The following is a 26,153-nucleotide window of genomic DNA, read 5'->3' on the forward strand; positions in this document are numbered from 1 at the left end:
CCTCACATTTTGTTCAGTTAGGATTTCTCAGTGCCAATTTTGATTCCCATTGACTTGGCTCCGAATTTGAAGCTTTGGCTTGGAGGTTTAAAATTCTAGATCCCCAGTCAATGGAAATAGAATCATAGAATCATAGAATCATAGAATAGTTTGAGTTGGAAGTGACCTTCAAAGGCCATCTAGTCCAACCCCCCTGCCGTGGGCAGGGACATCTTCAACTAGATCAGGTTGCTCAGAGCCCCGTCCAACCTGACCTTGAATGTTCCCAGGGATGGGGCATCTACCACCTCTCTGGGCAACCTGTGCCAGGGTTTCACCATCCACAGTGTGGCTCGCCAATGTGACGCCCATCTATAAGAAGGGCCGGAAGGAGGATCCGGGGAACTACAGGCCGGTCAGCCTGACCTCGGTGCCAGGGAAGATCATGGAGTGGTTCGTTTTGAGGGCGCTCATGAGCCATGTCCAGGACAACCAGGGGATCAGGCCCAGCCAGCATGGGTTCATGGAAGGCAGGTCCTGCTTGACCAACCTGATCTCCTTCTATGACCAGGTGACCCACTAGTGGATGAGGGAAAGGCTGTGGATGTGGTCTACCTGGACTTCAGTAAAGCCTTTGACACTGTCTCCCACAGCATTCTCCTAGAGAAGCTGGCGGCTCACGGCCTAGACAGGTGCACTCTTCGCTGGGTAAAAAACTGGCTGGACGGCCGAGCCCAGAGAGTTGTGGTCAAGTCCAGTTGGCGGCCGGTCACGAGCGGTGTTCCCCAGGGCTCAGTACTGGGGCCGGTCCTGTTCAATATCTTTATCAATGATCTGGACGAGGGGATTGAGTGCTCCCTCAGTAAGTTTGCAGATGACACCCAGTTGGGCGGGAGTGTTGATCTGCTCGAGGGTAGGAAGGCTCTGCAGAGGGACCTGGACAGGCTGGATCGATGGGCTGAGGCCAATTGTATGAGGTTCAACAAGGCCAAGTGCCGGGTCCTACACTTCGGCCACAACAACCCCATGCAACGCTACAGGCTTGGGGAAGAGTGGCTGGAAAGCTGCCCAGAGGAAAAGGACCTGGGGGTGCACCACCAGATAGGTTGCCGTGTTCCAGGAGCTGAGCAATCGGGGAGAACCGAATCATTGTATAAATGTCCTTAATGATCCAGTCCTAACGGTACACCCACCAGACACGATCGGAAAGGGCTGGAAGGCATAGCGAGCACCAGGCATAGGCTGTCTGTCCCCGTGGCGTTGGCAAGAGTCACCCACACATTTCCGGTTGATGGGAAGAAGGGTGTTCCGTCGACAATTCCGAGGAGAGATATGGTCACACACAACGCACGGGGGTCCATCTTGGCCCAGCACCTGTTGACACACAAGCATACCCTCGCCCCCATGTTATCAATGGTAACGGTAATCCCCGCTTTCCTGTTAGCATGTCTTTCACTTGCACTAAGGGACGAGGTCCCTGCAAGGTATCCTCTTTCCCAAAATGTCAGACTATGGGGGGATCACCAGTAGAGAGGCGATTCAAAAAATTAATTACATAGAGGGCTTTGTGAATACGTTCCTGCGGGGTCAGTCCCTCACTCCCCCTTTTTTGTTTGTGTAACATGCGCTTTAATGTGCCGTGAGCGCGTTCAATAATAGCTTGACCTGTAGGGGAATGAGGGATGCCAGTAATATGGCGGATACCCCATTGCTGGAAAAAGGATTGCGTGCGATGGGAGATGCATGCCGGCGCATTATCTGTTTTGATCGAACACGGGATACCAAGGGTAGCAAAGGCAGAGGAAAAATGTCTACAAACATCACGAGATTTCTCTCCTGTGTGAACAGAAGCAAAAATACATGTTGAAAAGGTATCAATGGAAACATGAACATATTTTAAACGACCAAATTCTGGAAAATTAGTAACATCCGTTTGGTCCACCAGATTTGTGGCTTCCCGGTAGAACCAAATCCTCCCATTCCCCTAACAACGTCTTTTGCATTCCCTTGAACTGCATAAAAAAGAATTAGCTGAGCAATATAAGTATTTGCAGGAATAACACAAGGGGGCGTAGGAGTCCATGCCATAATACATATTTCACCTTCAAAGTCAGAGTCAATAAGTCCAGGCAATACAAACAGTCCTTGACGGGTGACTGACAACCGTCCTAATAGCAGGGCGCTACACCCTGGACCAATAGGACCATACACTCCAGTTGGGATTACGTGGACCGTTGAATCGGTTAGTTCAACTTGTTTTGAGGTGGCCAGGTCCAAGCCGGCGCTATGGGCGGTTGCGGCGGAAAGCTCTGTGACTCTGAGATGGTGGTCGGGAACATTTTTGTTGTCGCGCGCTCCCCCGCGCTTATCTTCCCGTTTCCCTGCACTCGTTGTGACAGCGGGTACCCATCTTTATGAAATTTAGACTTGCATTGATTGGCGTAATAACGCCCTTTCTGACAGCGAGGACACACGCCTGGGGTCTTGGCAGAAGCAGCGGTACTGCTCGTGGGTTGCAGCGTAGGGCACTGTTTTTTCAGGTGCCCCAATTTTCCACATGTATAACAAGGACCTATCTGAGCTGGCACACGCAGGGTGGCAAAAGCCTCTGCCAGCATAGCAGACTGGTATGACTGCGACCCAATATTTTGGCATGCTTTTCATTTCGGTCACAGTAGGATTGGAGCTCTGAAGAGGTCGCAAAACCTTCTGACAATCTGCATTAGCATTTTTTATTGCGAGCTGCTTAAACAAAAGCTCCTGAGCGGGATTGTTATCAACCTGTTTCTGTATTGTCTCTCGCAAACGGTCTAAAAAAAGCATAAAAGGCTCCTGCGGTCCTTGTCGAATATTAACGAAAGAATTTTCTCGTTTGTGTGCCTCTGGCACCTTCCGCAGCGCTGACAAGCATAAGTGTCGTACGTGCTGCAACCCCTCTATAGGAATTCGCGCCTGAGCGGAAGGTGTCTGATAGTTTCCCTGGCCAGTGAGCGCATCAACGCCAACGGTCCGCAAGGGAGACCCTTGTGGCAGCTGCAATTATCCATGGAACGGACAGTAGCTCTCTCCCTCCAATCCGAAAGGAACAGAGTGAACTGCATTGGGGTCATTATCACCTTTGCTATCAATTTCCAGTCATGCGGGGCGAGCTGCCAGGAGTCTGCGGCACCCTCTATCAGATTTAAAGTATATGGGGCAGTAAGACCGTTCTCCTGTACTGCTTTTCTAATTTCCTTTATCAACTCATAACTGATAGGCTCCCATCGAGGGGCATGATTCGCAGAAAATACCACAGGACGTACTTGCAGGACATCAACGTCCCCTGCCGCCTTCGCTTGCTGCCGAAAGTTAGCCCACCGATCATGAGTGTCCAAGGGAAAAAGGTCTGGTTCTTTTTCCGGACTAACGGGACCCGGTCGCTTACCTTCTGTCCGGCAGAGAGGCAATTGTGGTGCACCCAATGAGCTTCCTTTCAGCTCCTCATAGTCCAGCCGGGCTCCACTAACAAAGCTTCAGGTCCCTGTTCGGGTGCCACTTGTTGCATATTGTTCGAAAATAATCAGCGCAACGCTCCGTGGAAGTAGTAAAAAGATCTTTATTCTTGCCAATCCGCACAGCTTATATACTACTATCTACTTGTTGTCTGCGTGCTACAATACTGTCTATGTGTTAGCCCTTGTTACAATTTTTTGCATCTCGTGACAAGCAGCCGATCTTTGCATTACTGTGTTTCCAAGGCATCAGTCACGGAGGTTTCGGCCACCTGCCTCACGGTTCCCATCTCGGTTTCAGGATCAGGATCACAATATTCACTCCCTTCTTGCTGTTCTCATGGTTTCGGTGCCAGCAAGGCTTCAGCGCTTGCCCAGGGTTTGTTCAATGATTCAAAGTCAAAACCATCCACTCTTGCTCTTATCCCTACTCCCACACGTTACCTCGTCAACCAGGGGATCCCCGAAGCAGCACCCGGGCAGAGGCACACAAGCGGGGACGCAGGCACCACGGAGCCCGGTCCATGCTAGAGGATCACCGAACCTGCTGTTGTTGCCTGTATTTCAGGGATTCACACAGGCGTAGTTTACCACTGTGCTTTGATCTTTCCCACAGCAGGGCAGGAATCTCAAGCATGTTCGATAGGATGCCTCTAAGTCTATCACAGGCCTGTGTTATCTGAACACAGATGTTCTCCTTGTCCAACACACAAGGCCAAACAACAATTAGTATGATATATGTGTTTTTCGACACCCCAGCTGCAAGTCACTTGAGTGTGTTTACAATCCTCCCCACCAAGCTTCTGTATTTTCCCACACTCATGGAGACATTGTCTCTGGAGGAAGGGAGAAGGAGGATCACCAGCACCGTCCGGTAAGTTCAGCAAGAGGATTGCCTTCAGTAAACGGGTGGGGGGTATGACTGCACAACTCTTGCTTAGGTTTTGGCCTGACTAAGGAGAATAAAGTAACTGAAGTAGTAGAATGTATAGGAATGCCTACAGAATACGCAGAGCCTCCATGCTCTCCTATCCAGGATGCTTGTGAATTCAATCCCCATCAACCAGATGGTGTCTGGTTTACTGATGGGAGTGCTCGTAAAATACAGGGTAAATGGCAAGGAACAGCTGCTGTGTATCTGTGGCTGATGAACTTGCAGTAATGGAACGAACTTGCAGTAATGGAATGAGTAGGAGGTTCTGCTCAGTTAGCAGAGCTCTATGCCGTACTATTGGCTCTTAGAAATGGCACACTGGTTCCTATGCTGTATGGGCTGGTGCTACACAATGGCTAGGAAATTGGGCAAAACACAATTGGCAGACAGGGAGTGGAGATGTATGGGGAAGAAAATATTGGGAACAAATATACCAGATCACCAACTCCCATCCTATTGCTATAGGGCATGTAGCTGAACACCAGAAAAAAACTACTCAAATGGCCAAATGGAACAATATGGCTGACCACCTAGCCAGTATAGATGGGGCAGGTTTTTCCTCTACCTTGAGTATTGAATGGTTAGGTAAATGTCTGCATGAATGGTTGGGACACACTAGTGCATAGAACCTATATCAGCAGGCAGCAAGATGATGCTGGCCAATTTCTAAACAACAGGCAGTTCAACTAGTGACAACTTGTGGATTTTGTAATGATATGACAGATTATCTTGTCAAAAGTCAATAACAAGCAAACCTTAGGGAAGGGAAAGTCCTTTGGGGTATGTGGAAAGTCGACTATGTCGGACCCACACAATTACAAACATGTAATAATATCAGGTAAACCCAACAAGGCATGGCAATGCCCGCTGGAAATGGAGCCGCTGGGATTCATTATGGCAGTTTGTATGCCAATTAACCGTCGAGGTCACGGTTCATGTGCCACAGTGGGCAGTATGCAATTTGACATTTCCCTGATTCCCACTACCACTACTACACCACCAGTAACAGTTGCCCAAGGCTTTCCTGAAAGATTTGCCATTTTCACTTCTGAAGTACGTGAATTTTACTTTAAGTTTCGCTGGGACAATGTTAATATTAGTAAAGTGTACCCAAATTGCTCACAATGGACAATACCTATATATAATCAATGGCTTAAGTCTCACTGGAAAATCCGCACAGCTAGAGATCTTTCAACAGGATTGGGAGCTGCTGGCTTGGGCACCGGAGTGTTAAATTCTATGGACTTGGAGATTGTTAATAATTAAGTGTCCAGGCTGAGACAATTAAGCGAACAAGCTATAATTGGTCAGAACACGGATATGGTAAAGGGGTTACACACAACTACTAAAACCCTTACACTTAGTCTTAACCCAGGGAAAAAGCGCAAATGGATTCTGAAAGACATGTACACTGGTGTTCACAATTTTGTTTCTAACACCGGCAGTGCCGTTGCATGTGTTACTATGCAAACCTTTGCTATAAATGAATATGAACAGCAAGCCAATTGCATCCGTAGTGGAAATCCTGCTGTGTTAGGGGCCCTATTATTGGATCAGTGCCAGGATCGTAAATCCGGTTCCTCAGACCTGTAGAGTCAGAGGTAGGATGTAAAAGTAACCTGTTAAGTGGATCTATCTATTACAACACAGTGAATAAGAAAATTAAAGAAGAACCCATTTACCAATATACCCCACTTGCCATCATTGTCGTTAACAGAATACGGGCTCCAGTTCAAGGGCACAAATGGATGGATGACCAAGGCGATCTAATTGATACTCGTGGATGTGAAAAATGGGGAAGCTGTGAGTGGTACTGCTCTGAGCTTTTAGTGATACAAGACCTATGTTCCAGTGATATATCCTCAGGTACCTGTTATTTCGACTCAGTGTATGACAATCGCACAGTTGTACTTCAGGGAAAACCAGGTTGTATATGTGTGGTGTCACTTTGTGACATCCTATAAAACAACGGGAACAAAACGATGGCTCCCGCCCGACAATGCCAGTGCAACATTACAGCACTAGAAACCTGTGGAGGACTTTATAGAAAACATAAAGCAAACCTCACATCAATGCTGGTGGAATTCTGGCCTACAACTTGGTCTGTAGAACCAATATGGGACACAGTATCCTCTCAAATTGAAGAACTGGAATCCTTAATCGCCAGCTACGGAAAAGCTATTACATACCAAAACCAAGTGACTATCGCTATCAAACACGAAATCGGGTGAATTGTCAGAATCACAACAGAAATTGAACAAAGTGTTGGACATCACTGGTATAACATTTTTATGGGATACACACCATCTGCAACTGGCATATTGCATCTTATATTATATCCTATGATAATTGTATTATTGTGTTCTATTTTATTAGCTTTGTTCTTAGTGCACTTGTATATCTGTGTTTATCGCTTATCTCACCATGTTGAAAGCATGTACCACCAATTGTTACCTGATTACAAACTGTGAGACTTCAGTGAAAGTGCTCAAAACGTTCCCCTACCCTCACCCCCAGTGAGGCAAGAGGAGTAACAGTACTCCACTCGCCCAGGCAATGGGTTTGCAGGATGTTTAGTCTATACCAAGGGGTGTTTAGTCTATACCAAGGTGTGACTGTTCACTCAACTCCTGCTTAGATTTTGGCTAATCCAGCTCATGCTCAAGCCTGATGTATGCTGGGAACTGCGCCATTAAGTCAACTAGAGAGCACCACCGAGGCAGGACAGGTGGCAAGAGCTAAAGGGCTGTTACGCAGCCATTATCACCTGCAGATTGCTGTCTCAGGCAGCCATTATCTTTTGTCTGGCAGTTTCCTCAGAATCCACCGATTTATGGAAATGGTACAGACCACACCTCCAAAACATCAGCTTACCCCAAAAGGCTTTTGAAGTGGATCCAACAGCAGCTGGACTGCTGAGGCTTTCGTGCTTCCCACACTGGGACGGAGGAGGAAGGATGAGCACTCTCACCATCGGCTAGGTAACCAATTCTATTCTTTTGCTCCTAGGTGCATGATATTAAGAGTTACAGGTTATAAGTCATTAAACCTTATGACTTGAATGGTGAGTAAGTGAATTCACGTGATAGACTAGTCTGGTTAAAAGGCGACTGAGCCCCTGTTTGTGGTGTGTGTTTGTCATATTTCTCAATGAGCTCATGAAACAAAGTTTAAATCACAGAGTATGTTGTCCTGTAAATTTGAGAGATCCAAATGGAGCGTGACGGGAGTGGGAGAGAGAGGCCAGAGAAGAAAGGAGAGGACGCCAGGATGGAAAATTGCCCTTGATGCAGGTTGCAGGTAGCTCGCAGGCCTGACTGAGGGAGTGGTGCTCCAAGAATCAGTCCATCCCTGGGTGTGGCAGTTAGGAGTTGGCGCTTCTCAGTTCTTACTGTGTCCTCCTTCCCTTGCAGCAGCTGGTGGAGAAGAAAGAAGAGGCATGGTGTGGAACTGCGAGGCAAGAGTGAGCACCAAGAGGAGCAGTGCACTGAAGAGGGGGATGAGAAAGGCACCCCAGGCAAAGGGCCCTCCCCGTCACCAAGGCTGTGGTCTCGCAAGAGCATCTCCGGCACCTTCGGTGCCCTGGCTGGCTTTGCGCTGGGCGACCTCCCTGTAACCAGGGCTCGGGTCTTCGCTTTTGTTGGCCTTTTGCCACGTTGCTCCTTTGGCTGCCTGGAGAGAGTGACAACCCTGTAAGGAGGGTCCCCAGTGTCACTGCCTCTGCAACCAGGGGGGAAATGAAGTGCTCTGGACCCCAAGCCCACCCTGTAAGCAGGGGAGGGCTGTTTCCCCGCCCCAATCCTGTGGCCCCGGCAGCTTTCTGCCTGCTGGCAGCCTGGCCAGAATGACCCCTGTCATCGGGGTGTGTCACGGCATTTGCCCTTTGGCCACCTGTGAAGTCCCTTGGCATGTTGAGTGCTCTGGCCTCCATGCAGCCTGTGGGCAGGTCTGAGGCTCTCCTTCCCTGCTCGCAGCTAGGGCTGGGTCCCCAAGGCGTTTGCTGCACTGAGCTCTCTTTCTCCTGTGGAAACTCATGATTGTCTCTGCCCTTGACCCTGCCTGTGTCCTTGTCCACGTTGGTGTGAGTGTGCGAGTGAGCGAACTTGTCCTTTAGGCCTCTGATCAAATTGCTGCAGCTTAGGTTGAGTTTCCCAGGAGAGAAAGAAGGGCTCTGTGCAGCCACAGGGGAGTCCCCTCTCAGCCGGTGAGTGGAGCGTGAGTCTCAGCTTGCCCCTTCTTTCCCTGCACAGAGCAAAGCCACACGACAGGAGGGCGGGCAAAGGTGACCCGCCTGTAGTCAGGGCTTAGGTGTCCACTTGAGTGGCTGCTTGTTCTGCTGACAACCTGCCAGTGTGACAGCCCCGTCCTTGGGGTATGTGTCACGAGCTGAGAAGCCCTCTGTCCCCAGGAGCAGCCCGACCTCCTCCCTGTAGGCAAGGCTGGGGAGGCTGCAGTACTGCAATCAGCTGCTTTAGCCAGGCAGCAGGAACGACCCCTCCCTTGCTTTTTAGAGGGTGCCTCTGCGGCTGCTGCTTTACAAGCCTAGCGTCATTTGCTCAGGGTGCGTGCCTTGGAGCCCAGCCAGCTCCAGCACCATCTGGGACCCTGCTGTGCATCACTTTGGTGAGAAATGCTGATGGGTAGGGGGTGGGCCAGTGGCCCGGTAGTGCTGTGGGGAGCTGCCTCCTGGGGTGGGAGTCCCTCTGTCCTTCAGGCAGAGGAACGGAGCTTCCCAACTCTAACTGTGTCCTCCTTCCTTTGCAGCAGCTGGTGCAGAAGAAGGAAGAGGCATCGTGTGGAACTGCGAGGTAAGAGTGAGCATGACGCGTTATTCATGGGTACCCAATAAAATGCGTTTCCAGACTCTATTTCACACATACAGCAACTTGCATACCCAATTTTGCTCTAAGGCATGCGAATAAAGTTGCACTACACACATTATTGTAACTTTGCAACCACGGTTGCAGTCGTGGCAGTTGTGAGGCTGTTATGTGTTTGTCCTGGGTGCTTCCAAGTGGAACCTCGGGGATCATGAGGTGGTTTTCAGACAGGGGTTTGGTGACATTGCAGTACTGCAGAGGTCTTCTGGTAGGAGTTTGGTAGTACTGCAGTGTCACCGTGGAGCTTTTATGGGAGATGGTAATATTCCTGTTGAGCAATATTAGGGCAGTATTTTGGTGGTACTGCAGGGGGTGTAAGAGTTGGAGCTGGGTGGTGGTACTGCGGAGTCCCTGTGGTGCTTTTACAGTCCGAATTTGGTGGTATTGCCGTGTCCGAGGGGAGGTTTTACAGGCAGGGTACAGTGGTATTGCAGCGTAACTGCGGACGATTTATGGTAGGTGTTCCGTGGTATTGTAGTGTCCCATGGGAGGGTTTACAGTCAGGGTTTGGTGGTATTGCTTTGTCACTGGGGTGGTTTTACAGTGCGAGTTTGGTGGTACTGCAGGTCTCTGGGGAGACAGTACAGTCAGGGCTTGGTGGTATTGTAGCATAACTGGAGGTTTTACTTTCCAAGGTTGGTGGCGTTTCAGTGTCGCTGGAGGCGTCACAGCAGGAGGTGGCTGCGCAGGTACCACTGCTATGCAAGAGGACTGGCTGCTGCCCCTCCAATCAGCTTCTGGTGGAAATCCCGCCCTCTCCCAGCAGCCACAGCGGCCATTGGCTACGGAAGTCAGGCCATTGTTCTTGTCCTGTGCTCTGCTCGCATTGGCTGGCAGCACTGGCCACGCCTTCCAGTTTACCCATAAGGGCATCAGACCTGGGAGGCCCAACTCCATTCCTAGGTGCTGCCATTTTGGTTTGGCTGCCTGTTTATAACAGGGTGCTGCCATTTTGTACCAGGCAGCTGACGTTCCCAACCGGCAGCACCGCCAGACCAGGGAGCCACCATCTTTTGACATCATGATGCCAATCAGCTCTGTGATTGGCTGCCTGCCCCCGTTTGACCAGGAAGTGCTCAGCTGTAAGTATAGACACATTCATTTACACCATCTCCTACATGTGTGTTATATATGAATACAAATAAGGAAATATAAATATAGTATACAGGATAAAATATATATATTAGATAAATATATATTATATAGATATATATCGACTTTAAATTTATGCAGTATCTGGCGGCAGGACACCCCGAGAGCGGCTCCTGCTGTAGCGCAGGAGCAGCAGCACGGTACAGCAGGGACGGCCGCCGCTCCCGGTGCTCGGGGGGCACACCTGCTCCCAGCCAGGTGTGTGTCAGTGTCCCCGGCAGCCCCCAGCGCCGGACGGCGGGTGTGCGGAGGTGCCCCACGTCCCCCGCGGCAGAGGCTGTTCCTGGCTGGGACAGGTGGCGTCCCCTCCCCGCCGCCCGCGCTGCTACCCGGCCTTCTGCCGCCTCGGCGAGGCAGGGGACAAGTTTCAAACTGCAGGCACAGCCGCCACGGGACGGGCTGGCCCAGGATGCCAGAGGGCGAGGCTTGGCGCCACGGGGCTCTGCCCGCGGCCGCCTTCTCCCCGCCCCGCGGGGCCGGATTGACGGGTCAGAAATTGGTGGGGCCGGAGCCGGGCAGGGCGGGGATTGGCGGGACGGAGCTGGGCGGTGCTGGCTGGGGGCACAGAGCGCGTTCGCGGGGTGGCGGCTGCCTCAGTTGGTGGGGGCATGGACGGGGGTGGTGGGAGCTGCTGCCGCCCCGGGGGGCGGAACGCGACGGTGAGCCAGGGCGGGCGGCGGGACCGGGTCGGGGAGCAGCGGGAGTGGGGCCGCGGGCAGCGCTGTCCGGCCGCGGGGTCCCCCTTGTTCGCACGTGGGTCCTGGCGGTAGCCCTCGTCCTTGCGGGCGGGGCCTCGCTCTGCTCCGGGGGCCGCGGCTCCGGAGCGGCGGCGGTAGGAGCGGACGCGGCCGGGCCCCCCGGGCAAGAACCGAGTGGGGGAGACGAGAGCCGTGTCCCCGGGCGAGGGGGCTGCTGTGCCGGGCCCCCTCGCGGTGGGGTTGTGGTCGTGTGCGGCGGGGCGGCAGCAGGGTCCCGTTCCTCCGGCTGGTCCCTGCGCGGGTCGAGCAGTGGCGGCCCCAGAGGCTCTTGCGGGCAGGAGGGGTCCCGGTGCCCGGACGGGCGGGGAAAGGCCCTGGCTGCTGCTGCTCGGGTCCGGGGCACTCCTGGAGGAGTTGCGGGAGCGGAGGTGTCCCTTGGTGGACGTGGGGGTGGTTCCTGGGTTTCTCGAGCACGGCTCCCCGCTGGGGCTGCTGGGCCCTACGGGGGGGTTTGGGGTGCCTGGGAGATGATGCGGGTGGTGCTAGGGAACTGTCTCAAATAAAGTGACCCCATGCCCACAGAGACATGGAGCTGGGCTCTCCCTGCAGGGAGAGTGTCCCCTACCCCAGCTCCCAAGCACTCCCTGAAACTATGTGGGGCCCCAGGGCTGTGGATGTGAACCAGGGAACTTATGCATAATCTATTGTTACAGTGACCCAGTGTTTGAGGCGCAAAAAGGTGATTAAGATAGACTCGTGAGGCGAGTCAGTCTACTGTTTTGGGTGTTGGGGGTGGAGAAACTTTAGTGATTTTAAATCTAATTTTAACTACACTTTGTGTAGGCAAGCAGGATGGGGGGTCAACAGAGTGGAAGCATTGTGAAAAAGAGCCCCTACGTTGTATTTTGAGTCACTGGAAGGAAATTGGGGGGCCTCCTAGGGAAGATCTTAATAAGAGAACTCCGGTAGAATATTGCAATCAGTGGTGGCCCTTATACAAACTGGAGGACGAAGAAAAATGGCCTTTTAATGGAACTTTGAATTATAACACTTTGTTGCAACTAATGTTATTTCTGAGAAGGGAAGGAAAATGGGATGAGGTTGTGTATGCTGATATGTTTTTCACTTTAAGGAACCACCCAGAGTAGCAAAAGGAGTGTGATATAAACTTGGCCCCACAAGATCCTTTAGTAGTGGCATTAGAGAAGGAGAATAAGAAAGAAGGAAAAGGAAAATTGAAGAGGTGTTGCTCAGCGTGCAGCATAGGGCAGAGATGTGTGAAGTTAGGGAAAATAAGAGGTCCTGGAGTGGGAGACCTGCCAGAACATTACAAACCGCCGGTGGGGGTACGACAAGAAGAAAGTGAGAACTCTGATGTGGGAACCCCTCCAGATAGTCCAGTATCCTCTCGCATCCGAAGTAAAAAGCAAGTAGTGGTACAGGCACCGTTAAGGGAAGCAGTGGGACCAGGGGGAGATCCTGTCTTGATGAAAGTTCCCTTTTCCTCATTTGATCTTGAAACATGGAAGAATGTGGCAAAAAGCTACCGAAGTGACTCTGTAGGTGTGACCAAACATTTCCAGTTTCTGATGAAACAGCATACTCCTGATTGGAGTGATATTCAATTATTATTAGACCATATGATGAAAACTGAGAGGCAGCTCATCTTAAAAACGGCCCAAGATCTGGCTAGTGATCAACTTAAGAATACAGGAGAGGACATAAAGGAGCACTTTCCCTTACAAGAGCCACATTGGGACCCTAATAGAGGGGCCCATATAAGGTTATTGAATGACTACAGGGATTGGATCATAAGGGGAATGGAGCGCGCTATCCCAAAAACAATCAACTGCTCAGCCTTGTATGCCGTTCGGCAAGGTCCAAAGGAAACCCCCTTAGAATTTTTGGATAAATTACGGGACACTATGAGGTGGCACACTCCTCTAGATCCGGGATCAGAGATAGGAATCCAGCAGTTAGTGTCTCTATTCATTGGGCAGTCAGCAAGTGATATCCGGAGAAAGTTGCAGAAATTAAGACCGGCAGAAAGCAGAAATTTGGAGACTTTACTAGATGAAGCATGGAGAGTGTTCAGTAATAGGGAGGAGGAGGACCGAAGGGGAGACAAGCGGGTGTTGGTAGCGGCGTTACAAGAAAGCAAAGGATTTAGAAGTGTGGGACCTAAGAGGCCTTTGGGAAAGGACCAATGTGCATGGTGTAGACAGAGGGGGCATTGGAAAAAAGAGCGTCCAGAAAAACGGAAAGGGAAAGGAAGGATACAAGCCCATGTCAAAGAGGATTGATGGGGACCTGGGGAATCTGCCCTAGCGGATCCACTGGTTATATTAGAGCTAGGGAGACAACAACGGGGCATGGAATTTTTGGTCGACACTGGGGCCACGTTTTCGGTTTTAAATCAAGTTTTGACGCCAGTAGATGATGATTTTGTAACAGTAAGGGGAGCCACTGACCAGAGTGAAAAGGCATATTTCTTAAAACCTCTTAAGTTTAAATCAGGGAAACAATTGGGGATACACAAATTTTTATATACGCCTAATTCGCCAAGACCTCTATTAGGGCGAGACCTATTAAAACAATTAAAAGCAGAAATAAGATTTGAAAAAGGAAAAGTAGAACTCCGGGTGTGAAATGACCAGCTAATTGAAGATAGGGAAGGTATCTGACTTATAATTGACCGGTTCATTAAGTATGAGCTATTAACGGAGTGTGAATCGGAATATAACACTCCCATCTTACTGGTCGAGAAGCCAGATGGTAGTTATCGAATAGTGCAGGATCTCAGGGCTATTAATAAAATTGTTGAAGATCTGCACCCTGTCATGGCAAACCCATATACATTATTAACCAAATTAGTATCTGAATTAGTTTCGTTTACCGTATTGGACCTGAAAGACACCTTCTTTTGCTTACCCTTGAGTCCAGAAAGCCAGTTGCTGTTTGCATTTGAATGGGAAAACCCAGACTCTGGAAGAAAACACAGTCCATGTTAACGGTGTCTACCACAGGGGTTTAAAAATAGCCCCACTCTTTTCGGAAATCAACTAGCTAAAGATTTGGAACAATGGGAGCGACCACACGGAGCTGGAATAATATTACAATATGTGGATGACCTATTGATAGCCACTGAAACAAAAGAACTGTGTATATCATGGACAGTCAGCCTGTTAAGCTTTCTTGGACTAAGTGGCTATCGAGTCTCTCCACAGAAGGCTCAGGTGGCTCAACAACCAGTGACTTATCTCAGATATGAGATCACAGCTGGACAGCGGACAGTCGGGGCCGCAAGAAAAGAGGCCGTCTGTCAAACTCCTAAGCCCCAAATGGTTAAAGAGCTCCAAACCTTCTTAGGCATGACAGGGTGGTGCCGTCTATGGATCTACAATTATGAGCTTTTGGTGAAACCGCTTTACGAGCTTTTAAAATCAAGCTCGAGAGGCCTTAGTTGGAACGGGGAAGCCAATAAAGCATTCCATCGGCTGAAACAAGAACTGATGAGGGCGCCAACCTTGGGACTACCAAACACCACTAAACCTTTTTGGTTATTCTCTCATGAGAAACAGGGAATAGCCTTGAGAATTTTGGCTCTAAATCTAGGACCATATCAGAGGGCAGTGGCGTACTTTTCCAAACATCTTGATGAAGTAAGCAAAGGTTGGCCCAGCTGCTTGAGGGCGGTAGCGGCGGTGGCGTTGAATATCCAAGAAGCACGTAAGTTTACACTGGGCCAAAAGATTACAGTACTGATATCTCATGCTGTGTCGGTGGTACTGGAGGTGAAGGGAGGGCACTGGCTCTCACCTCAGAGGTTCCTTAAATACCAAGCTGTCCTGGTGGAGCAGGATGATGTGGAAATAGTGGTCACTAACATTATCAATCCAACATCTTTCCTTAGCGGGACCATGGGGGAACCAGTATCACATGACTGCTTGGAAACAATTGAAGCAGTCTATTCCAGCTGACCTGACCTAAAAGAGGAGCCGCTGAAAGATGCTGAAGATTCTTGGTACACCGACGGAAGCAGCTTTGTTTGACAAGGCGTCCGCAAAGCAGGATACACGGTAACCATTGCAGATCAGGTAATAGAGTCCAAAGCCCTTGCCCCAAATATCTCGGGACAAAAAGCAGAAATAATAGCTCTAACTCGAGCACTGGAACTAGCCAAAGGCAAGAAAATTAACATCTGGACAGACTCCAAATACGCTTTTGGGGTAGTCCATGCTCATGGAGCTGTATGGAAAGAGAGAGGACTCCTATCTACCCAAGGGAAACATATAAAACACGCTGAAGAAATTCTTAAGCTCCTGCAAGCAGTGCTGCTGCCCGAGAAGGTGGCTATTATGCATTGTAAGGCTCATCAGAAAGGAAACACTGTTCGGGAATTGGGCAACGCTATGGCAGACCGTGAGGCCAAAAGAGTGGCTGAGAAAAGTGATCTAGAAGTGCAGTCTTTGGTCCCCCATGGTAAAATACAAATTGATTGCGAACCCAGATATTCTAAAAAAGATCAGAAATTAATTGAAGACCTAGGGGGAAAAATAGAAAAAGGTAGGCGGGCAAAAACTCCACAAGGTAAAACAATAATACCATTTGCATTGTTATGGGCCGCAGTTATGGCAGAGCATAGAAAATCCCATTGGGGAGCAGAGGCCCTGTATAAATACTTGAGTCGGCTGATAGTCGGCCCGGAACCTGTATACCACTGTCAAGCAGGTAGCACTGCAGTATGAGGTTTGTTTGCAGAATAATCCCAAGACAGGATCTAAAGCCCAGTCTGGACAAACAGGGAGAGGGAATTATCCAGGACAACAGTGGCAAATTGATTTCTCAGAACTCCCAAGAAAAAGGGGGTTTCGATACCTGTTGGTCTTTACGGACACCTTTTCAGGATGACCAGAAGCATTCTCTTGCCGAACTAATAAAGCTAGAGAGGTAACTAAAGTACTATTGCAAGAAATAATACCGAGATTTGGAGTTCCCGTGGTAATCTCGTCAGATCGGGGCCCTCGCTTTATTGCAAAAGTTGTTCAACAAGTTAGTAAGCTTTTGGGAATAGATTGGCAATTACATACCCTGTATAATCCACAATCAAGTGGTCAAGTGGAAAAGATGAACCACCTGATTAAGTTGCAAATTGTAAAATTGGGGCAGGAGGCCAGCTTATCTTGGCCCCAATCATTGCCTTTGGCACTCCTGAGAATTAGAACTAAACCCAGAACCAAGGAAAGGCTAAGTTCTTTTGAAATAATGTATAGGAGACCCTGCATTGTACAGGCAGGAACATCAACTCAAATCGGGAGTGAGATCTTGACTGATTGTATAATAAGCCTGCAAAAACAGCTTCGAGAAATAGAGAAACTGGTCTTGGGAACTAGAGCCCAAGGCCTCGATGGGCCTGTGCACAATATTAAACCTGGTGACTATGTATATGTAAGATCTCTTATAGATTCACCCTGGAGCCAAGGTGGGAAGGTCCGTTCCAGGTGTTGCTGACCTCTCATATGGCAGTCAAGATTAAAGAACAAGCATCGTGGATACACCATACCAGAGTTAAGAAAGCCCCTCGACCACAATGGAAATCAACACCAGCTGGACCTCTGAAATTACGCATTCAACGAAAAGATGGACATTGATCATGGGCATAGTAAGACTATGGTTGAAACTTGTAAGCGCATGGGATCAAAATTCGTACATACAAATGACCAAATCAGTAGTAGACAGTTTGGACCTTTCTGACTGCTGGGTGTGCACAGCCCTTCCCACAGGGAATTTAGAACTTCCCCTCCTCGGAATACCAGTCTCATATACTAATTGGAGTTGGCCCTATGACAATCTAAATAATTCTACTTTACCTACAGGGGACACCATCGCATGGAATTTAGATAGTTGTGCTCCGGAGCAGAATCAAGTTCTACTCCCCACTGGTGAAAGGTTGTGTTGGGGCGCCCAGAGCCCAATACCTTTAGGAGACCACAAAGTTCCAAAATATACCTGTGGGAGTAATAGTATCTACCCACTTAAATTTGATCTTCAGGTATTGGAAAGGCCAGTATTCATAAAAAGGAACAATAATACCGCTCCAAAAGTTGGAAACTTTAATTTGAATCTAACTGTGGCTCTTAATGGAACCATATGTGAAAAGGGGAGGGCCATCAATGATACCCGTGATGGGTGCCCACGGGCAGTCTCATTAGGATTATGGCTTAATTACTCTTATAGCTGTATTCCTGATGGACTCTGGTGGCTATGTGGGGATGGGCACGCTAGGAAATCATTACCCGATTATTGGGATGGGGTCTGTACTTTAGGATATGTGATTCCCCAGAGTAGAGTATATAATCACTCGCATCCTCCACCAGGAATTACACGAACACACTGGCGAAAGGTACGCGAGGTCGCGCCAAATCCCCTTGTGGAGAGGCCATTAGCTTTCCATAGTTTCGTGAGAGGGTTCTTCCCCCAATTAGGAGTAAGTGAATTAGAAAAGGCTATAGTAAATATTTCAGCCACTATGGAAAAGATTGAAAATCTTACTCTAGATGCCATCCAGGGACTGCAAACTGAAGTATCATCCCTCAGTAAGGTGGTCCTGCAAAACCGTATGGCTTTAGATTTAATCACGGCAAAGGAAGGAGGGATTTGCATGATAATAAATCAAAGTTGCTGTTCATATATAAATCAAGAGAAAAAAATTGAAACAGACATAGCACAAGTTTGGCAACAATCAAAAGTATTGCATCAAGTATCACAAGATGATACTTCCTGAGGTTTCTCTAGACTTTGGGAGAAGCTCACTTCTTGGCTACCTGATCTTACTTAAGATGGCTTAAGCATCTTTTCATTATAGTTATCATGATTATCGTATTAGGATTATTGGTTTGTTGCATGTTGCAGTGTTTTATGTGGATGTGTAAACAAACAGGAAACACTTATGAAGAATGGAAGAAACATAAGTTAAGGCAGGGAATTGAAAACGGCAAATATTTTGCCAGAACCCTCAAAGGAAATGGCATCATATAGCAAAAAAATTTGCAAAGGGGAAAGAAAAGGGGGGACTTGAACCAGGGAGCTTATGCGTAACCTATTGTAGCTTAACAACCCAGATAAGATAGGTGCTGTTGTAAGCATAACTAATAGTTTGACAAGACGCTGTAACTCTGTTACAAGCAAGAATTGTATAGATAACAGGAACTGCCAGTAGATAAACCAGGAACTCGAAAGTACACACACGGCAACCATCTGGTTAAAACAAGTCTTGTAGTTTGGAACTCTGCCAACTCAGCATTCTGGGCCAAAGGTGAAAATACATGTTGAAGACTGTGAGCCTTCATCCAAAAGACCCCAACAGACAACCACCCGATGGCAGTGCGCAAGCGCCAGAAGGAGGAGATGTAGGATAATGAGTTCCTGAGGATGACGTAATAGTTATGCCCATTAATTGTAATAACCCAACCTACGGTAATGAATATGCATGTCTTTGTGTAATAAATGGACGCTTGTTTTGTGATCCGGTGTGCAAGTTTGGAGGAGCAATCCCCTTGCACCCAGCACTGTAACAAACATACCTGCTTTATAACTCTTCGTGAGTTGTAGGGTTTGTTTCTGCACGTCAGATGGGCTACTCTCCTCCCACCCACTGACAACACATCACACACAGACTTGGAAGACGGAAGTTCAATGCAATTTGTTCAGCCCTTGGAATGCATTTTTTGGGGCTCCAAACCAGAGGAGTCGTCCTGCAATTCTGAAGCTGAAAAATTGGTTAAGTCCTGTGTTTTCAGAGCATGAAAACAGAGACTTAGTCTGGTGGCTTTGGGGCTCAGAAAAAAACCTTATATGCTGTGTTTTAGAGACTGAAAATGCTGGCCAAGTCCTGCATTTTCATTGCTTGAAAGCAGAGACTATGCTGTGGTTTTGGTCCTTGAAAAAAATTTCTGGGGGCTGGTTTTGGGTCTCAAAAGCAGGGGCAGAGCCCTGTGTTTCTGAAGCTCAGAAAAAGAGCAAGTCCTGTGTTTTCAGAGCTTGCAAACAGATTGTTTTTCTTTCATTTTTCAGGCTGGGAAACTGAGACAAAGTGCTCTGGTTTTGGTGCTCAAAAACACAGGGCAAGTGCTGCATTTCTGATGCTCAGGAAAAGACTTAAGTCATGAATTTTGGGGACTTGAAAAAAGAGGCTCAGTGGGCAGGTTTCAGCCCCCAAAAGGGAGGCTCGGGGGGATGTCGGGCAGGTGTGTGGGGGTGGAATGGGAGGGCATTGGGGGCAAGGCAGGGAGGGGGGTGGGCAGGGTGTGTGACCTCCCCACCAGATGCGGGAGTCTGGTCGTGTTGGTCCCCGAAGTTAGGGAGGCCGGCATGCACCAGGCCGAACTTAACATCTGAGCTAGTCTCTGGGACGAAAGGTGCTTTTTTCCCCAACTCTTTAGTCAAGGTTTGTACAACCTTGTACCAGAATAGTTATTAAATAAACAATATTTAGAAAATGTACAATTATGACAGTTAGTATTCAAGTTATGACAATGATGGATTTACAACCTTGCCAAAAGCGCAGGCTGCTTTAATTAGCTTTTAACAAGAAAGAGCAGTTAAGCTAGAACTGTAACTGGGTGGAGCTTGTCAGATGAGGGGGTGGAGCTTTAATTAGCTTCTAACAAGAAGGAGCTTCTACAATCCAGAGCTGGAAGCAGCAGGAGCATCTCTTCTCCAGCATGGGCAGTAGCTGGAGCTGAAATAACTCAGGGCTTCAAAGAACCTGAGCTGGAACCTCCGCTGTCTGGAGCTGAAACTACTTGAAGCACAAGTGCCCATCAGCCAGAGCTGTAACAAGCAGGAGCGCCTCATGTCTGGAGTGTCCAGGAGCAGAAGCTGGAGCTAGAATTACCTAAAACTCAGCAAAGCCCAAGCTTCCATCGGTTGGGAGCTGCAGTATAGCTGGGGTGTCTGTTAGGTAGAGGCGGAGCATCTCATATCCCAACTGTGCAGTAGCCAGAGCTGCGATTTAGAGCAGGAGCCTCTCTTCTCCAGAGCATCCAGTAGCTGTAGCTGGAGCGTCTATCAGCTGGAGCTGTAACAAGCCAGGGTGTCTGTCAGCCAGGAGCCAGGCGGGCGCAGGCAGGGCTGTCCCCAACAAGGAGCTCTTCCCAGCAGCGAGGCGAGTCACCCATCTGCGAGCAGGGAGCCCAGCCTCTTCCCTCAGGGATTAAATCCATGCCATGTGTCCCTGTCTGCGTGGAGGGTCTCCCCCAGTCCGTTCGCGAGGGCAGAAGTGAGGTGGGGGTCCCGCCCGCTCTCCTGGGGCAGCCCCGCTGCGAGGGGGCACAGGCTGTGGGTGAGGCAGCAGCAGCACAAAGCAGCGGAGTCTCTTCCCTCCCTGTGAAGGGGAGAAAAAACAGAGCTCCCGGGTGAACAGCCCAGCCCTGGAGACACCCCAGGAGATGCCCGTCCCCTCCTCAGCCAGAAGACTCTTCTGCCAGAGGGGCAGGCGAGAAAGAGCATCGTGCTCAAACCCCTCCCCTAAGCAGGGTCTGTTTCAGCACGGCACAAAACAGGGAGCAGCACTGGGGCTACCGACGGGGTGCAGCTGGGTCGGACCCTGGCAGCTCTCACTCCGCTTGCCCTGAACTCCCTTCACAGCTCCCAGCCCCCCAAATATGAGGCAAAAACCACTGGGGAGGGGCTTTGGTTGGGGGGGCTGTGGGAGCTCCCTGCACAGCACTGGCCCCCCTTGGGCATCGCCTGCCCCACAGCTGTGTTTGGACAGTGCGGTGAGAGGCAATGGGGGCAGCCCCCTGGCCCAGCCCGCCCTGCCCCAGCGCTCCCTCAGCCCAGGCGCAGGAGCGCCCACGGAGGCAACCCAGTTGTAGGAGACCGACTGGAAGAACAAACAATCTAACAGCAAGGCGAACTTGTAATCCCCTGGAACAAAGAACTGTTTGCTAAGAAGGGTGCGGACGGCAGGAGACGAAACTCGGTAAGGGAGCAGGGGGCTGAGATCCCCTGAGCCTGTCCGAGGAATGTCTCCAACACTCGCAAGATGCAAAAACCCTGAAGTGAAACTCTCTGAGCTCGGTCCTGAAACAAAACTGCCACTGTGGCAGAGGGGCGGTCTTAGTGAGCGACGGATATAAAAGGGGAAGGCAAGTGCCATGGGGTGGGATTTCTGGACGAGCGCTCCTACAAACCAGAAATATCCCCTGTTGGCAGGCCCGATGCTGGACCCAGGACTGGTGATCCCTCTCCTTTTCCCCTTAGACCCTATGTGTGTGGTGAGTAACTGCAAGGCTTACTTCAATTCTCTAAAAGACTGGATATTTTGGGGTGCCAAACTGGATGGGAAACTTGTTTCATAAATCTTTCATTAAAATTGACGTGTGTGCTTGGACCTTGAGTGTCATTTCACCTGAATTCAACCCGAAGGGATCTGTGGATCTGAGTCACCTCCTCCTTCCTCACAGGCAGGACATGACATTAAATTGGGATCACGGACACAATCCCCTCAATGTTTAAAGGTCCTTGAGGTACTGAATTTCTACCTGGGAAAGCCGGTGAGGGATACCGACTCTCTACCTGAGGAATGCAGGTGGGGAGAGGCGGGAGGTGACGTCTCGGCAATAAGCCAGGAGAGGTCCGAGCAGTGGGGAGCTATGGCTGCCCGGGGACTGCCGGCGCTCGACTGCCCCTCTCCCTTCCATTGTTGTTGAAGGAATATAAAGCACACTCTGCCACTTGAGAAGGCAACTTTCCCATCCAGTTGGCACCATCCAAAAGCCATAGTAGATGAGCTTATAACCCTTAAGAAGGAATAAACGTACCAAAAGGGAAGAGCGAAGCCACAGCATGTGCTGTATTAGGAGAAGTACTGGTGGCGGCCCAGGAGAAAGGGCAATTAATGATGAAATAGTAAAGTCCCTGCGAGAACAAATAAAAACTGCAGAGCCAGCTAGCTGCTGAACGTAACACCACTCAGTGACTCTACGTGGCTCTGCTAAGTGTGTTGGACCGAGAAAAAATTCTGTGGTCTGAATTGGAGAAAGAGGGGCAAGGATCTCCTGGTTGGGCAGATCTTGATTTTGTTCCTGATAACCGATCGGGATCTGCAGGTTCAGCGCAGTTAGCCGAAAAACAGAATCCAAGCCAAGAAGAAACACTTTACCCCGGAAAGGCAGTAGAGAAGCCATTAATTAAGACGGACGTTGGCCAAGGTGGGGGAGCTATAAAATTGAGGACCACTGAGGAATGGGCAACCGACCTCCCCCAAGAGCCTCAAAGGCAAAGAGAAACCTATTGTGGGCTGGGGGGATCAAAAAGGGGAGTCCCTGAGATTTGATGCATGGTATGTCTATTAACTCCCTAGAAAAGCTTATTCGAGCATGGAAAGGCAGAGGGAAGATGCCCCCACCTCTTCCCCGTGCTGAACGACCCAGTCATGAGGCAACACAGGCCTGAGGGTCTGGTTCACGCTATCAGGTTCTGTTTGTGTAATTGCAAAGATGTAGAGAAACACTACCTAATTTGGAAAACAGGGCCTCTTTGTGGTTAGCCTAGCTTTACAGGAAGCTGAGAAAATCATACGGCACCAACCAATCATTTTAGGAAAACCTTATAAAGCCTTGAAACCAGACACAGGTTAGAGTCCCCACCCTAGTGGAAGTTGCACAACAAGAAACTATCAGGAAATGGCGTACGACGCCTATCTATACAAACACGTGGGTAACTACAGATGCCCATGGAAAGGACCATTGAATCCGTACTCGGTGGATTGTGCCGTCCTTTTGACCATTCTCATTTGTGTGGAATAGAGAGTGATTAAAAGGACGGCCATATTCAATTCCATCTTTTTAATTATTCTCTGCTTTGTATATATGTATATTGCAGGTTGTGGACAAGCCGTCACGGGACCCATGTTTGCAATCGCAGCGTTAATTGTTATTTGTATTATTTGTTTGCTTTTGTCAGGAAAGATGGATTGGAAAGCCTATTTTTTCTCCATCACTGTTGGGGTAATGGGATCATAGGGTGAATCCCCCAGTTTGGCTTGGGAGTTGATACAGGGATTTATGCATATTTGGAACCAGACAGGCCAGGGGATATGTGTTGCCCTCCCTGGTTCAGCAGCAGAGGGATTCAAATTTACAATGATTAATTTAAATCTTACAAAAATATTGGAAAACGAGTTAAAAGGTCTTAACCGAACAGGGAAAAACATCACATGGGGAATAATTGAATCCCCTTTTCTTGAGCGAAAAGAGGGACAACCATGGAGGAATAACGGGACATGGCTCGGATACTCAAGGGCTTTGTATCAACTCCCGAACAATTCTACTTGGGAAAATTTGTGGAACCAAACTTGTTACCGATCTCTAAACAAAAATTCTGATATGGAAACAAATGATGTCACCTCTGATTCTGTTCCTTGTACCATAGTACCGTGGTGGGATTCCCCCTCTGAAGGCGGTTATTTTGAACACGAATATAACGTGCATTGGGACACAGATTGGTGTATACAAATACCTGATAAACCAGGGAAAATTCACCTTGTTAATCGTACTAGATATGAATAGGCCTGGTCTTTGAAATGACTATTTAACCCCAACCGTCCTTTGTCTTCCACTTCTGACCTCCCTGATGGGACCACCATTCAATGGGAGGTTGGTGTTGAAACCTGTAAGTATAACCAAGCTAGACTTCCAAATGGGGAAACCCTCTGTTGGGGCAGTCGACGACATAAGAGCGTCACCCAGGACACGATAGGAGAACCCCTGTTGAACTGTTCCCGAGTATTAAACTGCTCTACAGGAGCAGGTGACCCATTTGAAACCTGGTATATTCCAGAATTGAGAACATTCATTTGGGATATGTGTACTTGTTGGGGTTATCCGAATTATGGTTATTGGAATCAGGATGACCGATGTAATGGCTCCTTTAAAGATCCCCAAACAGCACTCTCCTGTGGCATTCCAATCACGCATGGCCCAGACCGACGGAAGGTCTGGAACTCTGACAGAAAGCAACAGGAGATACCTCGAGACGACCCATTTGATTGTTTCCAGGCAAAGTATTCAGCCCCACGAGGAATGGTATGGGCATGTTCCAATGGAAAGTTGTATTCACAGTTAAATACGTATGAAATGGCTGGATTGCACTGTTCTGTTGGCTTCCCCTCCATGTGTTCCTCCAAAGTATTTAATTTTACATCTCGCTGAAATAGGGCACATAGAGATCACGGTAGCCCGACAGATGCAAGGGATGTAATCATGGAAATACAAATACCCGATTATTATACCTGGGACAAACGTTTGCATTAAAAATGGAGGCAATCTTTGCACCAAGTGTGGCCATTGAAAAACATCAATATGTTTTAGAGAATTTAACTTGGCAGGTACCTGTTTTGAGTAATTGGACACGACATGGTTTTGGGGAGATAAATCTAGAAGTTCAACAAATGTCAAAGATGACTCTGCAAAATCGATTAGCTCTAGATATGCTATTGTTGAAAGAACATGGAGTATGTGGAGTGTTAAATTTAACAGAAGAGGAATGCTGTATCACCATCCATAATGCCTCCACCTCTATAGAAGAAGCACGCGCAAAGGTGAAGGAAGTCGCTGATAAGACTGGAGAATTGTTCCAAGCAATGCAGTCAGCAGACTGATTTGCTGGACTTGGCCCCAGATCATAGATTACCTCCCTGCTGAAATCTCTCAGACTCATGGGGTGGGGAAAATGGCTTGTAAATATCGGCCTTATTATATTAAGTGTATTTTTGTCTCAAATGATAGGCCTTGAGGCAATTAGATGTATGATTTCTTGCCTTATATCCTCTCTTTCTCCCTCTGTCTGCTACGTACGGATCACAGCGGTCGAAGAAGATCTTGCAGTGTTTGAGCCATGGGGTGGTGTAGGAGACCGACTGGAAGAACAAACAATCTAACAGCAAGGCGAACTTGTAATCCCCTGGAACAAAGAACTGTTTGCTAAGAAGGGTGCGGACAACGGTAGGAAACGAAACTCGGTAAGGGAGCAGGGGTTTGAGATCCCCTGAGCCTGTCCGAGGAATGTCTCCAACACTCGCAAGATGCAAAAACCCTGAGCTTGGTCCTGAAACAAAACTGCCACTGTGGCAGCGGGGCGGTCTGTAGTGAGCAACGAATATTAAAGGAGAAGGCAAGTGCCATGGGGTGGGACTTCTGGACGAGCGCTCCTACAGACCAGAAATATCCCCTGTCGGCAAGCCCAATGCTGGACCCAGGGCTGGTGATCTCTCTCTCCCTCTCTTCTTCTCTCTCTCTCTCTCTCTCAGAGCAATGCAAGGCTTAGACCCCACGTGTGGTGAGTAACTGCAAAGCTTACTTCAGTTCTCTAAAAGACTGGATATTTTGGGGTGCCAAACTGGAGGGGAAACTTGTTTCTTAAATCTTTCATTAAAATCAACGTGTGTGCTTTGACCTTGAGTGTTGTTTCACCTTAATTCAACCTGAAGGGATCTGTGGATCTGAGTCACCTCCTCCTTCCTCACAGGGCGGGATGTGACACCAGTAGAGGACTGGCCAAGAGGGACAAGTGCTGAGCCAGGAACCCCAGGCATCCCTGATGAGCTCAGCAGGGAGCGAAGACCTCCTTGTGAGCCAGGACACACCAACTGCAATGACAGCGAGCACAAAAACCATGACAACAGCGAGCTGACCTTCCAGCAACAGCTGCTCTGTCAAGTGGTGTCCTACACCCATTTAACATGTCTACATTAAAAAGGTATAAAAAGTAACATGGGACCTACCCAAGATGAGCTTATCTGCTAGAGCTGCTTTACAGAGACAGACGGACTGACCCTTGCCGGGGATGCCTGGCTGAGTCCTGACTCCGTGACACGGATCACCTGTGACGAGGCTTTTCCATCACCCCTGCTCCTGGCAGTGGTTTGGCAAGCATCATGCCAGTAACACCTCAAATAATACATACAGGTGCGCCTATAGGTAAGTGATCATAAGTATGTACTTGCTTTACTAGT

At 48.9% G+C, this 26,153-nt stretch overlaps 1 protein-coding gene across 1 annotated transcript; it reads left to right on the top strand.

Moving 5' to 3' along the window:
• The first annotated feature begins 14,153 nt into the window (after nucleotides 1-14,153).
• LOC142082139 (syncytin-B-like) lies at nucleotides 14,154-18,733 on the top strand. Its single transcript, XM_075149942.1, is given in 3 exon segments — nucleotides 14,154-14,863; nucleotides 15,048-17,963; nucleotides 17,966-18,733. Coding segments are annotated over 2 exon segments (1,446 nt in total). The 5' UTR covers nucleotides 14,154-14,863; nucleotides 15,048-16,724; the 3' UTR covers nucleotides 18,173-18,733.
• The last annotated feature ends 7,420 nt before the right edge of the window (nucleotides 18,734-26,153 follow it).

Source organism: Calonectris borealis, chromosome 4, assembly GCF_964195595.1.
Source record: "Calonectris borealis chromosome 4, bCalBor7.hap1.2, whole genome shotgun sequence".
NCBI classification, from domain to species: Eukaryota; Metazoa; Chordata; class Aves; order Procellariiformes; family Procellariidae; genus Calonectris; species Calonectris borealis.